The 15,345-nt window shown below is 45.6% G+C and overlaps 1 protein-coding gene across 8 annotated transcripts in view; it reads left to right on the forward strand.

The window, feature by feature from the left end:
- ANKRD17 (ankyrin repeat domain 17) overlaps window positions 1–15,345 on the forward strand; it is a 67,416-nt gene that overhangs the window by 17,921 nt on the left and 34,150 nt on the right. For all 8 annotated transcript variants that reach the window (XM_039388033.1, XM_027714709.2, XM_039388034.1 and 5 more), the window contains exons 2-3: window positions 14,441–14,594; window positions 15,165–15,321. In XM_039388033.1, coding sequence (XP_039243967.1) covers window positions 14,441–14,594; window positions 15,165–15,321 — 311 coding nt within the window. The remainder of the gene's footprint in view (window positions 1–14,440; window positions 14,595–15,164; window positions 15,322–15,345) is intronic.

A 15,345-nucleotide genomic window follows, 5' to 3' on the forward strand; every position in this document is an offset into this window, starting at 1 on the left:
TTCATCTTTTAAGCTGTTTGTTCAGATTGAGTCCTTAATGAAAAACATGGAGAGAATTGAGAGAGGTGTTTCAGACGTGGATTTATTTAGTTTTTTTTCCCCCTTTTTTGCACCCTCCATATACCCTGTCTTTAAACTTCCATGGAAATGTGTAAAAAGGTTGTTTTCATGGCTAGGGTACTCATTCCTTTTTTTCCTGCATGTGCCTGAAATCTCTTCAGATCTTTGCCTTGCTGGCATTTACTGGCTGTGTTGACTGATGGGAAGTCACATGCTCTGAAGCTGTAACCCACACTCAAAACAACCTGTTGCACTGCCTCAGCATCAGAATCCTGTGGGAAGGAAACCCAGGGAGCTGCCTGGTATAAATAGTGCTCCTCTGTCGCTTTATGCCCGTGTAAACATGGAATAAATATGGGAAAATATCTTTGTGGAACAGCTGTGATTGGAAGTATTAAGAGGAGAGTAGACATCAAAATTATGGTGATTTGAAGTAACTTGGCGTGTGATGTTTATATCTAACATGGGAAGCCAACAGTGAAAAGGAAAGACTCCACTTAAATTGTTTTATTTGCCCTTAAACCTTGACTTCCTTTTTTTAATAGAGCCTGGTTTTGATATGATGGAGAAAATAGATACATTTGGATGTAGTCATACTTGTGCCTTGCTTTAGCTACCTTCACAAGTCTGTTCATTTACCATATGTAAAAACTGTTCAAATCTGTTCAATATGCAGCAGCTTTCAGTTGGGTATGCCAAATAGAGCAAAAAAAAATTGTAATTCATTTATTAGGTATGCCTAACAGTAGTTTGTATTGGTGGAAGAATTCAGTGGCTGTCAGGCTTGTCAGAATTTTAACCAAATGAGTCAAAATTATTAGAAATAATTCCTTCTGTGCTCAGTTCCCCAGGCAGTAACAATAGGAATTCTAATCAGATACTGAATCCAACTGTCTCCTGCTGTAACTTTATCCTCCTGCTTCTCTGTGGAAGAGAAGGTTGGTGAACTAGGCCATACTGATTCCTTCATTGAAAAAAATCCTCCCATTGTAAATGCCAAAAAAGGGAAGGAAATCCACGTTGAGTTTCAGCTGGTTCCTTGCAGTGCTTTGTTGGGCTCAGTTTTGGGCAGTGTCAGTGTGGTCTGTGGTTTGGGACGGTGGCACAGCTGTTTATCCAGTGAACTTTACAGGACAGGAAGAAATACCGAGGAATTAAATGGGAATAACTCGAGGGAATGTCAAAGCTCTTGACCTAACCAGTCATATCCTCCCAAACTGCTTTTGGTTTAACTTTATAAATATCTCTACATAATACTTTGACTTGGTTATGCTGCATGATGAGAGATACCAGCAATTATTACTAACAGTAATTATTTCAGCAGGATAATTACTTGGAGAAATGTAGAGGTCCTCTAAGGACCTCTGGTTTCTACTGTCCCCTCCCTGATCCTGGTGGGTTAAATTGAATGTGGGCTGCAGAACTTCTGGAGGCAGGATACAAGCAAATTCTTGTCATCTGCACGGGGGGGGGGGAGGATTTCTATAGCTTGCTCTGCAGTTGAATGGCACTTGCAATTTGGTTTTCTTACAATGAACCCTTTTCCTCATCTTCATTTAAAACACTTTCCTTACGGAGCCATTCCTGAGTCTCCAGGCTCCACTGGATGGTGAATTTTGGGCAGTAGCAGCTTTGCTGGTGTCTTTGCTGTTTCCTGCCTTGGGAAAGTTAAGGTGAGGGGAATGGGAGCTAAACCTGCATGAGCTAAACAACCTGACCATTTCACTGAAACTTTGGGCACGCTGGAAATAAAATGTGCATCTGCCGAGTCTCCATCTTTTTTTTATCAGTAGAGAAATGTTTGACATCTCTGTCCTTCCAGGAACAATAATTTCCTTTGCATCGTGTAGTTTTTCTTGTTTCTAACGTGCTTCAGTGTCCACATGTCCTGTCCATCGGTCACTTAGTGTAGCATGGCTTGGGTAAAGGAGCTATCACCTGCCATCAAGCAAGACAAGTTGTGGGACAAAGAAACCACATTTCTTTGGTTCTTCCGGACGCTGGAATGGTGTTTTGCGTTGGGACTGTGAAGGGAGGGGTGGAGCTGTCTCGTGGGGTGCTGTGTCAGTGAACTGATGCTCTAACTGCTCTGGTGGTGGGAAGGCAAAGCTGTGATTAAGCCAAGCAACACATGGCGTTGCTCGAGGAAAAGAATTTGTTCTCACGTTGCTGCTTTTTGCTTTACATATCTGCTCCCCAGTAGATACTGTATTGCTGTGAAGAAGCCCGTGCACATGTCAGTGTTTCATTCATGCCAGAGGGAATTCTGAGTTGGACTGGAACAGAGTAGCTGTTTGTGTGTTCATCCTGTCCCTCCTCCACATGTCCTCCTTCCCTTCTGCTGCCTCATCCTTCGGTGCAGAGCACTTGCTGTCGTGAAGAGCAGCCGACCAAAACTACTTGCAGAAGGGAAAGATTTCCTGCCAAATTTGTGTAAGAAAACATGTGGGCAGCTTAAAACTATTTCTGTTTCAAGCCCAACTGGTGGTGTGCAGTTGAGGCCGCTCACTCACTGCGTTTTATGCTCAGTAGCCACAGTGAGTGAATGAGTAAATCTGTGTGTCCTTTGGGTGACTGCTGCCTGAAATGCACATGGCAGAGTATGGGCAGGGGCAGTCAGAACAGAGAGTCTGAGAGGATTTCCTTTTAGCAGGAACACTGAGGAAGAAATAGGCAGCTTAGGTGCATTTGCAGTAATGTTTTTCAAGGCTTTTATTCTGCAGTGTTTTCTTGGAGGAGAGAAACGGTTCTGGAGGGAGAATGGGTTATACATAGTGGGCAAAACAGGCAGACTGGAGTGGGAGGAGAACAGCTTTTCTTCCTTGCAGTGGTGGGAGAGATGGATGTCTGTCAGGGACATGTCTTTTCCTCCAGAGTAGATCTCCACCTTCCTGAGCACAGGCAAAGAGACGGTGTGCTGCCTTGGAGGGGACAGGGAGGGCTGGGGAGGGGCTGTGTGACAGTGCTTTTTGTAGAGCACAGCAGGGTTCCTTCAATCCCTGCTGCTATTTTGGACTCTCTATTTTGATTTGTGCCCTTCCCAGCAAGGTGGTGGAGAGGGCTGGGAGGTGCAGTGAGGTGCCTGTGTTGCACCACAGCTGGGTGATTCCCTCAGTGTTCTGAGGAAAACTCTCCAGGTGGTTTTTGGACATGAGAAGGTGTTCGAGGTCCTGCTACAGCAGTGAAGGTGGAGTTGTTTGTGCAGCAGGGAAATGGGTTCCCTTAGTTTTGCTGGTAACTGAAGGGCTTTGTGGCTGGGAAGGGGAAGTCTCCTAAGCATCAGGTTTGTGTGCAGCCTGGATCCAGTTGAGCAGTAAATTGGTGTGATGCACAGAGCCTCTCAAGTGTCTGCTGGATTCACAAAGGTTGATGATGTTTTTGTGGAATGGTGGCACTGTGGGCTGCTTTTCCCATGACAGCAATGCATGGGAGCCATCATCGCTGCGGAGACAAGGACAGCTGGTCCTGCTGGGTGGGTGGCTGTGGGTGCTGGTGGTGGGTTCCTACAGACACTGTCATGGGGGCTACACTCCAAGAAAAAAAAAACAGAGCTGTTATCTGGAAACCTTTGGGTAAGGCAAGGAGTTTCCTAGAGACAAGGGACATGGTGTTTGAGTCAAAGGAGAGCTTTAGGAATCAGAATAACTTGTGACATAATACAAGGTTTTTAATCCTTTATTTCTGTTCCTATTATTTCTCCTGTCCTGTGATTTTTATCAGTCTGTATATCTCAGCATCTGTGTTTGGGGATGACAATATGTGGGCAAACGTGGATCACTTGCCTTCTGATATTGTTGAAGGAAATTCCTGTTGGCTTTGTAGCTTGTCTGCATGTCAAAACTTCCATGGAATGGACATCTGTCTGTCTTCTGTTGGGAAGCTTTGGGGTATAAATGAGCGTGTGAGCTGCCCTCTGTTTTGGAGGAAAATTTGGCTTTTAGGTCAGAGTTGGGAAACAGAGAAATAAGTCATTTGACAACAGTTAGGGCCCAGGAGTATGCTCCTGGTGGGAATCATAGCTGCTGTCCCACTGCTGTAGTCCTTGCAGCCGCAGGAGGAACGTGGCCAAGCTGACTAGGCTGATTGCTGAAAGTCTGTGCTGGCTGTGAAATGCTTTCCGGCACATTTAGTGTAAAAATCTCAAGCATCTCTTGGTGAAGACTGGGAAAATCCGTGGTTTGTCTCTGCTTAACCTTAGAAATGGAGCATATTCTGTCAGGGAAAATGCACCGTGTGGAGGCTTCCTTTGGGGAAATGTGTTTGGAATGGATAGAGGTGGTTGTGATTGAGGGGTGGGGGGGTGGTCTTGCCTGTGACTGACACCATGAGCTATAAATCCTCTGGACCTGCGTGGATTGCGAAGTTCAGCAGCTTCCTTGGCACGGACTCCCAAGCAGAGGAGCTGCTCTGGGTCATGTGGGGGCCAGGCTGCACTGTGAGGAGTGAGCCACTCCTGCATGGACACACTGCAGCTCGCTGTGAGCAAACCTGGGGGAGGGCAAGGCCCCACAGCTCTCTCTGCCCAGGGCTTTATTGCTGCTGCCTTTGTCCACATCCAAGTTGAGATGTCGTGTTCGCATTGTTCAGCTGGGCTGAGCTACAGTCCTTAGCAAAACAACTTGTTTCGGCTGGAAATGGATGGGTGTGCACAGATCTGAGCTGGAACTTCGACACAGTGTGTCGGGCCAGGGAAAGCAAAGAAGGGAAAAATATTCCAGGAAAAAGCATTTGTGAGAAGTTGGGCCACTTTTAGTGGTGCAAAGCTGCTGTAAATTCCCTTGTCTGAGGATTAGTGAAGGGTCTTGGTGTGTTACAACAAAGGCTGAGAGTAACAGAGAAATGGCTGCTTATTGAGCTGTGAAAAGAAAGCTCAAGGTGCTTCTCCTTGAAGACTCCACAGGCGACAAATGTGTAGACAAGCCCCCTGAAGTTAATCAGTAATAAAGTGTCCTAGTTACAACAGCTGGGACCAGTTCATCATTGGATGGGTGTAACCCAAAACTGTGTATTCTGTAGCCTTCCATGCCATTTCCCAGGAACTGTTGTCAATAGGCTATTTGCATCCTCTGCCCAGAGCAGCCTGACTCCTCAGGCTATAAACGAGGTGTTAAGAGGCCTGTGAGATAGGAGGGTGCTTCTGTCCTCACGCTCTTTGTGGGGAGTTCCACAAAGGGTGCCCTGAGGGAAGTACTGAGCATTCCTGCCTGAACTGGAGAATATAATCTCGGAGTCTTGGAACTTTTTTTAACCACTCATGGGATCCAGAGGAAGACTGCAGATCACCGCTCTCAACCGGACTGCAACCACCACTTTTCAACCAGACTGCACCAGCACTCTTGACCAGACTGCACCAGCACTCTCACCAACAGGTTTTCCTCTCTCCTTTTTACTTTGGACTCAGGGGGGGGCCAAAGAACCCCACTCTGTTCATGCCCCAGGGTGCTGGGTTATACATTTGGGTTTTGTGGGTTAAAACCAATTGTTTGTCTGTATAACTGTATTTATTGTATTATTTTATTAAATTGTTATTCTGACTTTATAATCTCTCTTTTGAGTTGAGTTCATTTCCCCTGCTGGTTTATCTTTAAACCAGCACATAAAGATAATAGATTATCATTGGTAGTTCAACCTTGGCTCCTGTAGAGATAGCACAGAAACAATGCATTTGTGTCTTTAACAGTGCAGGGGTTTGGGAGGTTTCTTTTAGGTCTTCACCCTTGGCTTAGTTGTCACTTGACAGGAAGATGCTCCAAGGATGCAAGGCAGTCGCTGTGGATCTGTCAGCGCAGCAAGGTGCTTCACTGCAGGCTTAGGAGTGCTTGTACTGAGAATTAATTAAATCTAGCCTTGGAATATACAGTCAAGGCGAAAGGTGAGTCCGGTGGAAAAGGAACGTGACCAGCTGTTAGAGAAGGATTTTCTCTTTCTTGGGAGCTCACCTTCCTTAGACAAGGCTTAAGAGAATAATTAGTCCCTTGAAAGTAGGGCAGTGAGGAATAGGATGTAACAGTGCACAGCAGGACTCCTCAGTCCCTTTTTAGCAGTGCACTCGCCGTCTGGAGGTGCTGGTGTTGCTGTGAATGAGGTGTGCTCCGGGTGGATGCCCAGAATCTTCTGTTAGGAGCAGAGTCATGCTTAATGTGCTTCCCAATTTTTACATATTGAGTGACAAAACTGGAACAACTTCATACAGCAGCACTGTTCTGTACTCCTTGTGTTCTTTGCAGTCCTTAGTTCTTACTACTGGATCTGTCAGAGCTGGCTGTGTCACGAGTGAGGATCTGTTTGAGTCTGTGGTGGTGGGTCCTTGGGATGTGTTTATCTGGGAAGGTTGAGAGTCCTTGAGCTGTCCTTGAGGAAAACTCTAAAATGCCATTTCTGTAGCTCTTATTGCCAAGCCCATGGCACAGTCTGGGGGGTCAGAGGGAGTGTAACCCCCCTAAGCTTTTCACACCTGTGGTGAGGAGACTCCAGTTTAGTGGCCCTATAAGTAACTTGGTAAGTAGCTTAAGTGATGCTTAACTCAGGTTCTTCAGAGAGAGTCTTGGGGGGCTGCCATTGCTGTTCAGGTGTGACATTGGAGGATTTTGGCAACGAAGGGAGGGGGTGATTCTGGGAAGCTCCGTTGGACCATCTCCTCCTTTGTGGTTCTGTGCTCCCTTTGCTTTGTCTCTGCTAAAGAGACTCAGCAGTGAGGAAGGTGTGACAGGTGACTTGCTAAGGGTGGCAAAAACTGCCTGCACAGGCTCAGGCTGTCCCTTTAGTATCCCTCAGTTGTCAGGGGTATTTTGCAGAGAGCAGTTTCCATTTTGGTTCTGCACCAGCATGGGAACAGCCTTTAATAAAGGTGTTACCTGTTTGTCTGTGGCTCTGAGGTACAACACCACGTCTTGGCTGATATATACATATATATATATATATATATATATAGTTGTGTAGGAGTTATTTATACACTGTCTGAGCTTTGCTTTGTGGTCACTTCTTTCCAAGCCCCCTCCAGAAGAGATGGTTTCTCTCAAAAGTTCAGCTTTCGTGGGGTTTGGAGGGAGAGTGAAGGTGCAAACCTGTGTTCAGGGGGTTGGATCAGAAATGTGGCAGCTTTTTATTTTTGAGTTAACAGTGTTGTCTGAAGCTGAGCTTTCAGAAGCGTGAGGATGTGTTCCAATGGGTTTTTTTAATTGTGATTTTTATATCTCATTATTCATGTCAGAGACTAAAATGTGTATATTTCCTCCCCCCCATGAATGTGAAATTGGGGCAGGGAACTTGAAACAATGGTGAGACGAGGTGTTGTTATTTTTACATTGGCATGAAATTTTTCTCGCACGAATGGTTGCAGCTGAGTACCAGCTAATGCACGAATTTGCTTAATGTGGAAGTGTGCCAAGTGCTTGGAATTAGGATTCGAGACGGAAAAAAAAAGAATATTATTCCTTGTAGTTTCACAGCCTTCTCACAGCCACAGCTTTCAGCCTGCCTGCCTCTGTTTTCCTTGCCGTGTGTGCTGCTGGGGATGCAGCGTGCGGAGGAGAGAGGGAATTTTCCTGTGAATACCTCAGCACCTGTCTCGTCATCAGAAGCACACTGCAGTCCTAATGCAGGTGTCCCTGCAGCAGAGACTCGGCTGGTGCCAGTCTGGGGACTCTGTTATGCCATTTCAGCAGCAAGGACTGTTACTCCTCTCACCTCCCTCCCCCTTGGTATTTTTTTTGGCAGCAGTGAGAGAAATGGAGTGTATAGTTGAAGGAATAAAATGAAAGAAGATACTGTCGAGATGTTCCAGCTGCCAGACTTCAGATTTCTGCTGAACGAGGCATTTTGGTTTGGGGAGGGTCAGTCCACGTTGGGAAGACAACAGCTGTGATTGTGCATCCCAGATAAATGGGAGTGATCCTCACTGTGCAGGGAAGAGATGGTGCTGTCAGACGGAATCTGTGCCGACAGTGCTGCTGTAGTAGCAGGGAAGGGCAAGTGAGAACCACACAGCTTGTTCCTCGTGGAAAATAGATTGGAGGAAAACCCACCAAATCTGCAAGGCTGAAATAGAGTGGGCAGGATCATCTGCTGCACTTGGCTGCCCTGTCTCCTTTCCCTTGCAGTGACCAGGGAGCTGGTCTTTAGGTAAAGAAAATGGTGTCTTAAGGAGCCAGGAAACCATCACTTTCACTTCAGAGCTATGTCATCTAAATTGGCTGCTGGTGACGCTCTGGTTTGATCCACAGAAATAGCAGGCACTGCCAGAGCCTTGGCTTCAGTAAAGCTTGGATGGAATTTTTCTATAATACATGATTAATGCTGTGAAGATCTGCGTCTTAAAACGCCTTGAAACCTGTGTAGCTAAGTGGGAATTTCACCTGGAAACATGGAGGTGAAAAGGCAGAGCCATAGACTTGGTCTTAATATTTAGTATGGGAAAGCCCAAATACACCCCCACTGTTTTATTTGAAGGCATGTTAAGTTGGTTTCTCTGTGTTGATGTTTCAAATCAGAGTATTTTTTTCTGCTGAGCTGTCTTGAGACTGAGATGGGTTCATGTATTTTGAAAGCATCAGGGGTGATGTTCTGGGGGCTTAGAGGTAGCAGGGTGAGGGAGAGCAGGCATGAAGTTCTTGCTTTAGTATGGTGTATTATAAATCACAGTTTGCAGGTTTTGGGTTGCCTATGTGCCTGTCGGGTTTTGGATCCTGAGGTGAAAAATACTTGGCCTGGTTTGCCACGTTCCAAATATATCATCTCTCTGTTTTAATCCACTCTTGCCTCAGGAATCCCTTGATGTGCACCAAATGGTTAGATATAAGACATTAAAAATACCTACCAGTGTTGTGCAAAAGGAGCTTAGGTAGTTACCAGCCAGAGCTGGACTTTGTTCTTGCACTGGGAAGGGGTTTTATTTCCTCCTGTGTGTTCCAGTTGCAGGATAATGGTATAAACGTTGCTATTTCTGGGGGAAACAGTCATAGGGTGCATTCCTGGAGTGAACAGCGAAAAATGTTGTAAAGAAATGTTTATCAAAGTTGTATGAAAGGCTGAGAGAGAGATATATGTACTTTTTTTTTGGTGCAGTGTCTTGGAGGTGTGAGAGCTAAAACTGTTCCGGAGTGAAAGCTGAGATTATCTTGGACAGGAGCTGCTGGAGCGCCAGGGGAAGCAGTGTGGCTGGGGGTCAGGCACGAGGAGTTCCTCATGGAAATCAGGATTAAAGCTGCTCACCCAAAGGGAGTCACTTTTAGCTGAGTACGGGAAGAATCTGGAGTGTGGGACTAAAGTCAGCGTAGTAGGACTGAAGTTCATTAACTGACCTGGTGGTGGTTTTGGTCTGAGGGTAGCTTTGCAACACCTCATGGCCTCAAAAATCCTTACTAAATTTCGTGTCTTCAAAAACTTTTAGCTGCTCTACAAAAATTTGGGAGCTGGGAAAAATCAGCTGTTGCAGCCCTTGCTGATTGGCAGTGAGTGAGTACCTCCTGAAGAACTAATCCAAAAGCAGTGTCAAGTAAGGTTTGTTTGAGGAGGTGCAGTTTGCTACCTGGCAATAGCCACTGGCTGTTCCTTGTCCACAGGGTTCTTTGGAAGGGCTTTGTACTGGTGCTTATAGGATCCATTTGGCACCCTGTGGGTGTCAAACACCAAAGGCCTGAGTACCAAGGTAAAAATTTAGCAAATTCTACCTTGTATTCAGTGCCTAATATAAGGCAGAAGTTATGGGACTCATCTGAGAAAAGCTGTGTAAACCTGAAAAATAGGGACCAGCTCTGGGAATAAGGACAAAACCTGCAGGAAAAAAAAATTTTCATGGAAGGTAGGGTTTTTTGTCTTTTAAAATACTTGTCTAGGTTAGTGTGGTTCATCCAAATCGGGTTTCAGATGCTGTTGTTGTGTTAAAAACACAGTGCTTAAAAACACTGAAGGTTAAAAAATAAATCCTGTTATGTTAATGAGCCTGAGTTGCTATTTCCCAGCCTGTGGAGAGCTGTTGTGAGCCTGACTGCCAGACACCTCACTGCAGTGCTCTGCTGCCGTGGTGCTGCCTCAAGAACTGCTTAGTGCTGCTTTGGAGCATGTCTTCCAGACAGAGAAATATTATATTGTCTGTTTTCTTATTACACATGGCCAAAATCCAGGGAGATGTCACTGGATGTTTGGCCAGAGGTGCCTTTCAGGGTCTCCTGAAAGGAGCAAGTGTTTGGGCTGGGTCATAACACTGTGTGCCCAGGTGTACCATTTAAGCAACTCTTTGCTCCTCTGCACATGTTACAGCCATGTTATTTTAGTTTTTGGAGTTTGTATGTGGTTTGTATGTGATGTGGGGGTCTTGAGTGATTGCTCTGTGTTCATTCCTGGCTAAATGCTGGAGAGCAGGAGCACAGCAATACTGTGTGCCTGCAGGATGGCCTGAAGGAGAAGGAGCAGGAAATGGGATTGGCAAAATGGGCACTTGGAATCAGGCAGGGGACCTGAGATAGGAAGCAGAAAATGACTTTTTACAGCCTTTTCTTAATGGCTCTGGGTTGTCCTTACAGCACAGCTGTGATTGAGCAAAACTATAAATCGATGATAACCTGATGCTAGAGATGCTCTGTAAATTAATGAGCAGAGCCATGTGTTTATTAGGTGGATAAATAATGGGCTTGTGGCATTTGAAGTGAGGGTGGTGGGTGCTGGAAACCAAGTGTTTTCTGCCATTAGTCATACAGGACATTTGAAAGAGTTGATTTTATTGTTCTGTCCTATGGATAAAGTTCAGCTCATCATAAAGCTCTGTGGTAATGGTGGCAGGGTCTTCTCCTGATAATAAGGTTAGAGTTGCTGTCATTTTAAGCTTGTTATGTTAATTTAGGCATTGTATACCCATTTTGGTGTTTAGGAGACTTGCCTGGCTGGATAGCTTAGTTGATGGTGTGGTTCTAGAGGAGCTGCTTGGTGTCGGGTACTGGGTTTCTATCTCCCATGTGAAGAGACAGTTGTTTGTGGGTGAAATGTTTCTTCCCTCCTCCCTCCCTGGCGTGATGTAAAATTGGGAAAATGCTAATCCATGTTTAGCCTTCTAAGTAATAAATTTGGAATCAATAGGTAGCTCAAAGCTTTTCTTCAAGCCCTTAATGCGTGGGTGTTTTTATTTTTGGGTTTGTTTCTGTTGTTTGGTGGGTTTTCTTCTGTGTGTGTAGTTATTTGGGCGTTTGTTGGGTTTTATATTGTGAGGGAAACTATGGAAGGAAGATTCTTGTTTGACCTTAATTCACATCTCTGTGAGATGATGTGGAAGCTTCTGTATGGACTTGTGTCCACGGTGGGATCTGTGCCAATGGCAGTTTCCTCTGACTGGCTTGATGAGAGAGATGGCTGAAGGTGGAGTTCCCATCAAGAACTCAGTTCTGTCTCCGTTGGATTGAGCGTTGCGTGGTGGCAAGAGCCGTGTCAGAGCAGCTCAGGTGTGCTTTGTCTTTGTGTCCTAACTGGGCATTTCTTAAAAGGCATGTTCAGTATTTTGTGTTAGGCAGTCAAAGTGTAAAATTACTGACGTCTTACAGGGCTGTCTTCAGGGTGTACAGACATGAGTCCTGTTTGAGAGCATCTCAGATACTTGGGAAATTTGTTCTGTTGGATTGTGGAAGCATCAAGTACACTGGAAGTGATTATGAGCCAAGTAAACTTATGCAAGTACAGAACATGAGATTTTTTTTTTTTTTTGCAGGATGAGAGAGGAGAAGTCTTGTAAAAGACTTCTGTGTTGGGGCCTGTCTGAACAATTGGGTTATGTCAGAGCATTGTTGGATCGGAGGAATACTGACGGAGAACGCAGATGAAACATTGTGATATGTGAGGTGGAGCATTTGTGTGCTATTCTACACTTTTTTTTTTTTTTAGTTAGGGGAAATAAAATACATCTGAAGCCCTTTAAAGGAAATGTCTGTTTACTTGGCTTGGTACATGGAAATGCTTTGTCTTCAGTCTGTAGCTTCTGTGGAGAAGGCAGGATTTTCTGAGAAACCAAGAGGAGTTTTCTACCAAAACACAGTTGTGTTCCCCCACTGTTAGACACTGTGTCTTTTATCTCTATCCCCTGTATGGTATTTGTTGTCATGTTGGAAAGGTGAAAAGGCAAAACTGTAACTGTAAGAGAACTCTGAATCTAAATGGCAACTTTGAGACTACAGGGGAGTGTAACTGGACCACTGGGTGAGAAGTCTGCAAGCTGCAGGTTGAAGCTGGATCTCTTCTACCTTGGAAAAGGAAAGATTTTTAATCTATATTTAATACTATAAAATAGTCTAAAATGTTTTTTTCAGTAAATGAGTGTCTTGATGTTGTTCTGAAATGGTTTAAATGGCAGCACATAATAGAAACATTCTCAAAACTTTCTTGGAAGGAAGTTTTCTCCTGGTCCCTCGTGGGTGTCTTGGTGCTGTGTTGTTTGTGGGTGGATTGCTGCTTCTCCCCGTTCTCCTTGGGTTGTTTATTTTTGATCACACCATGCTCGTATTCTTAGCTGGAAGGAGGACTGGAAGATTTTTCCGTTCGAAACTTAAACTGCATAAAAGACCTAATTTTGGGGAGAGGATATGAGTGGGGGAGAGACATTTTCCTATTTTGACTTCGTTCTTAGCAAATATTTCATAGTGTTAGGAAGAACCACGACCAGCTGTTCACTATCTCCCTGGGAGGAGGTTTTTTTCAGTTAGTCTGAGCAGTTGGGATTTTGCGTGAGTTGGGTGAGCCAAGAATCCTTCCGACGGCTCCGGATTCGCCTTTCCAGTGGTGGAAATCTGTCCCTTGGCTCCCGAGCAGCACAGCGGTTCCTCTCCCTTGCTGCAGCAGCCTGTCCTCTGGAAGGAGACAAATGGCAAGTCCTCAGATGAACCAAAACTGGCCTCAAATTGGTGGTGTAGGTGCAGGGAGCAGTGATGGGCGAAGGACCTTGGTTAGGCAGCAATGGAAAGTTCTTAGGACCGGGCAGGAAACCAGGAATTGCCCTCACCAGTTTGCCAGACTGGAAAGAGCAGCCTGTGTGGGTATCACTTGGAAAAAGTAGTGCTGAGGAGCAACAAGGAATGCTGCAGGACTGTCCCACTGTTGGCATCAGAGCCATTTGAATCTGAAGCTGGAAGTCCTCCCCTTCAGCTCCATGTTCCCAGGTTTGGAGGAGGAGGAGGGCAGAGAGGCTGCAGAGCAGCAGAGGGAGGTTTCAGAGGTGCCCTTGAGATGAGTATTTGTGTATTGCCAAGAGCTGACCAGAGGTTTTGTTTCTCAGTGATGCTGTTGAAGAGATAAAAAAGAAATTTGGGAAGTAGTTCTCAGCCTGCCTTCTTTAATGAAAAAGGTTGAAGCTGAACATATCCTAGGAAGTGTTGAGCAGGAGGCAGAAGGCAGAGTTGTCTGAGCTCTGCCCTTGTGACAAGAGAATGGATGGGAGGCTGGAGAGACCTTCCGGGAGGTCTGAGATGAACCGCTCGCTCCTCTGGTTCATCTGCCCACACAGATGGATTCTTGGGGCATTTATCTGCAGGAATCTTGTGATGCTCATGGGACTGCTTTCAAACTTTAGAGACACACATGAAGCTGAAGAAATAAATTAAATTGTATTTCTGTCTCGATGAGCAGTATTCCGTGTGGAAATAGATGGCTGCTGTGCTACAGACAGTGCTGCTTTTATGCAGAGGTACTGGAGTGTAATCAGTTGTAGGGGTGGCTGGGACATGTGGTTTGTCTGTCAGGCAGAGTGGGGTTTGGATTGATTGTGATTTTGGATTGGGATTGGCTTTTATTTTTTAATTCCTTTGGGGTTTGAAACAGGGAATTTTGGAAGCTGTTGAGTTTATAGAGGGATGATTAAGATAGGTCTTTATAATTTAATAAATGTTACAACGACTACTTCACAGGCTTTAGAGTGTGTTTGTGGAACGCTTAGAGAAGAGTCTTCTCTAAACTGCTTGCCCCCTCTGACAGGCAGGCTAGCACAACTGGATATTAGGGGCTTTCCTCTCTAAATATACCTCTCTCTTCCTTAATTTCTACGTGTTTCACAACAAAACAAATGGAGGGCACAGGGAAGTGGAATCTTGAGAAGAACTTGGACCACTCCGTGTCTGTTTTCTGAAAAAGGCAGATATGATGGGTTGCATGTTCTGTAGACAAAGTTTTAAATCAGGGTTTTCTTGAGCAAGAGTCTGTGAAGCTCGTGTGTGTTGTGTTGGAGCTGATGGTATGTGGAAAGTGCTGCTGCTCCTTTTGGCTGTTTTCTTTGGATGTTGCATTAGGAGGCATCAGACTTGAAGTGAGATAGCTGAGGCCAACAAAGTACTTAAAAAGCAAATGCTTAAAGGATAATTAGGTCTATTTTGGTCAGTTATATCATTCTTAAACCAAATCTGTTACTTTCCAGGTGGAATCGTTTATCTTGGATCAGGATGACCTCGAAAACCCCATGTTGGAAACAGCTTCCAAATTGCTGTTGTCGAGTACTGCTGATGGTGCTGACCTGAGAACAGTAGATCCCGAAACCCAGGCAAGATTAGAAGCTTTACTTGAAGCTGCGGGTAAGTCCTCGTGTCCCGTACAGGTTTAACCCCGGAGCCCTTACCCGAGTCCATCCTGGAATCGCTTGCATAAGGCTAATCCACGGGAGCATGATACAGCTGCAGCTGTGCCGCGGGGGGGGCTCGGCAGGGGTGTCACAGAGGGGAAAGGAGTTCACAGACAGCGTTTCCAGGTTTGGACAGTCGTGGGAAGGTGCTTCGCGTCACATTCCTCCCGTGTCGGATTGCTAAAAGCCTGTGTCAAAATGAACACCTGACCCCTGCTTGCACCCTTGTATCAAACCCTAAATTGCTGAGTGAGGGTTTATTTTGTAACAGTTGCTGTATGAAAAGCTTTAGTAGTTGCTTGTATTAAGTAGTTGTCACTATTTGAAAAGCGTTGCCTTCTGTGGACTGGAGGGCTTTAATCTTGTGCAGCTTTTAAACTAGTGTTGTAAATGGTTAATCCTGTCGTGGTGGAAGCTGGAGTTGACTGTGCTTGCAATGTTTCTGCCGAGGGATCTCACGGGCTCAATTTGAACTTGTCTGTTCTCTCCCTCTCCCCACCTGGCACTGGAATTGCAACGGCAGGAATCGGGAAGCTGTCGACAGCGGACGGCAAGGCCTTCGCAGACCCGGAGGTGCTGCGCAGGCTGACCTCGTCGGTGAGCTGTGCGCTGGACGAAGCTGCCGCGGCGCTGACCCGCATGAGGGCGGAGAGCACGGCCAACGCCGGCCAGACCGACAAGTAAGGCAGCCCCGGGGCGGGAAC

The sequence above is a fragment of the Pipra filicauda genome, unplaced genomic scaffold, assembly GCF_003945595.2.
Source record: "Pipra filicauda isolate LSUMZ 115617 unplaced genomic scaffold, ASM394559v2 scaffold600_size242580_pilon, whole genome shotgun sequence".
NCBI classification, from domain to species: domain Eukaryota; kingdom Metazoa; phylum Chordata; class Aves; order Passeriformes; family Pipridae; genus Pipra; species Pipra filicauda.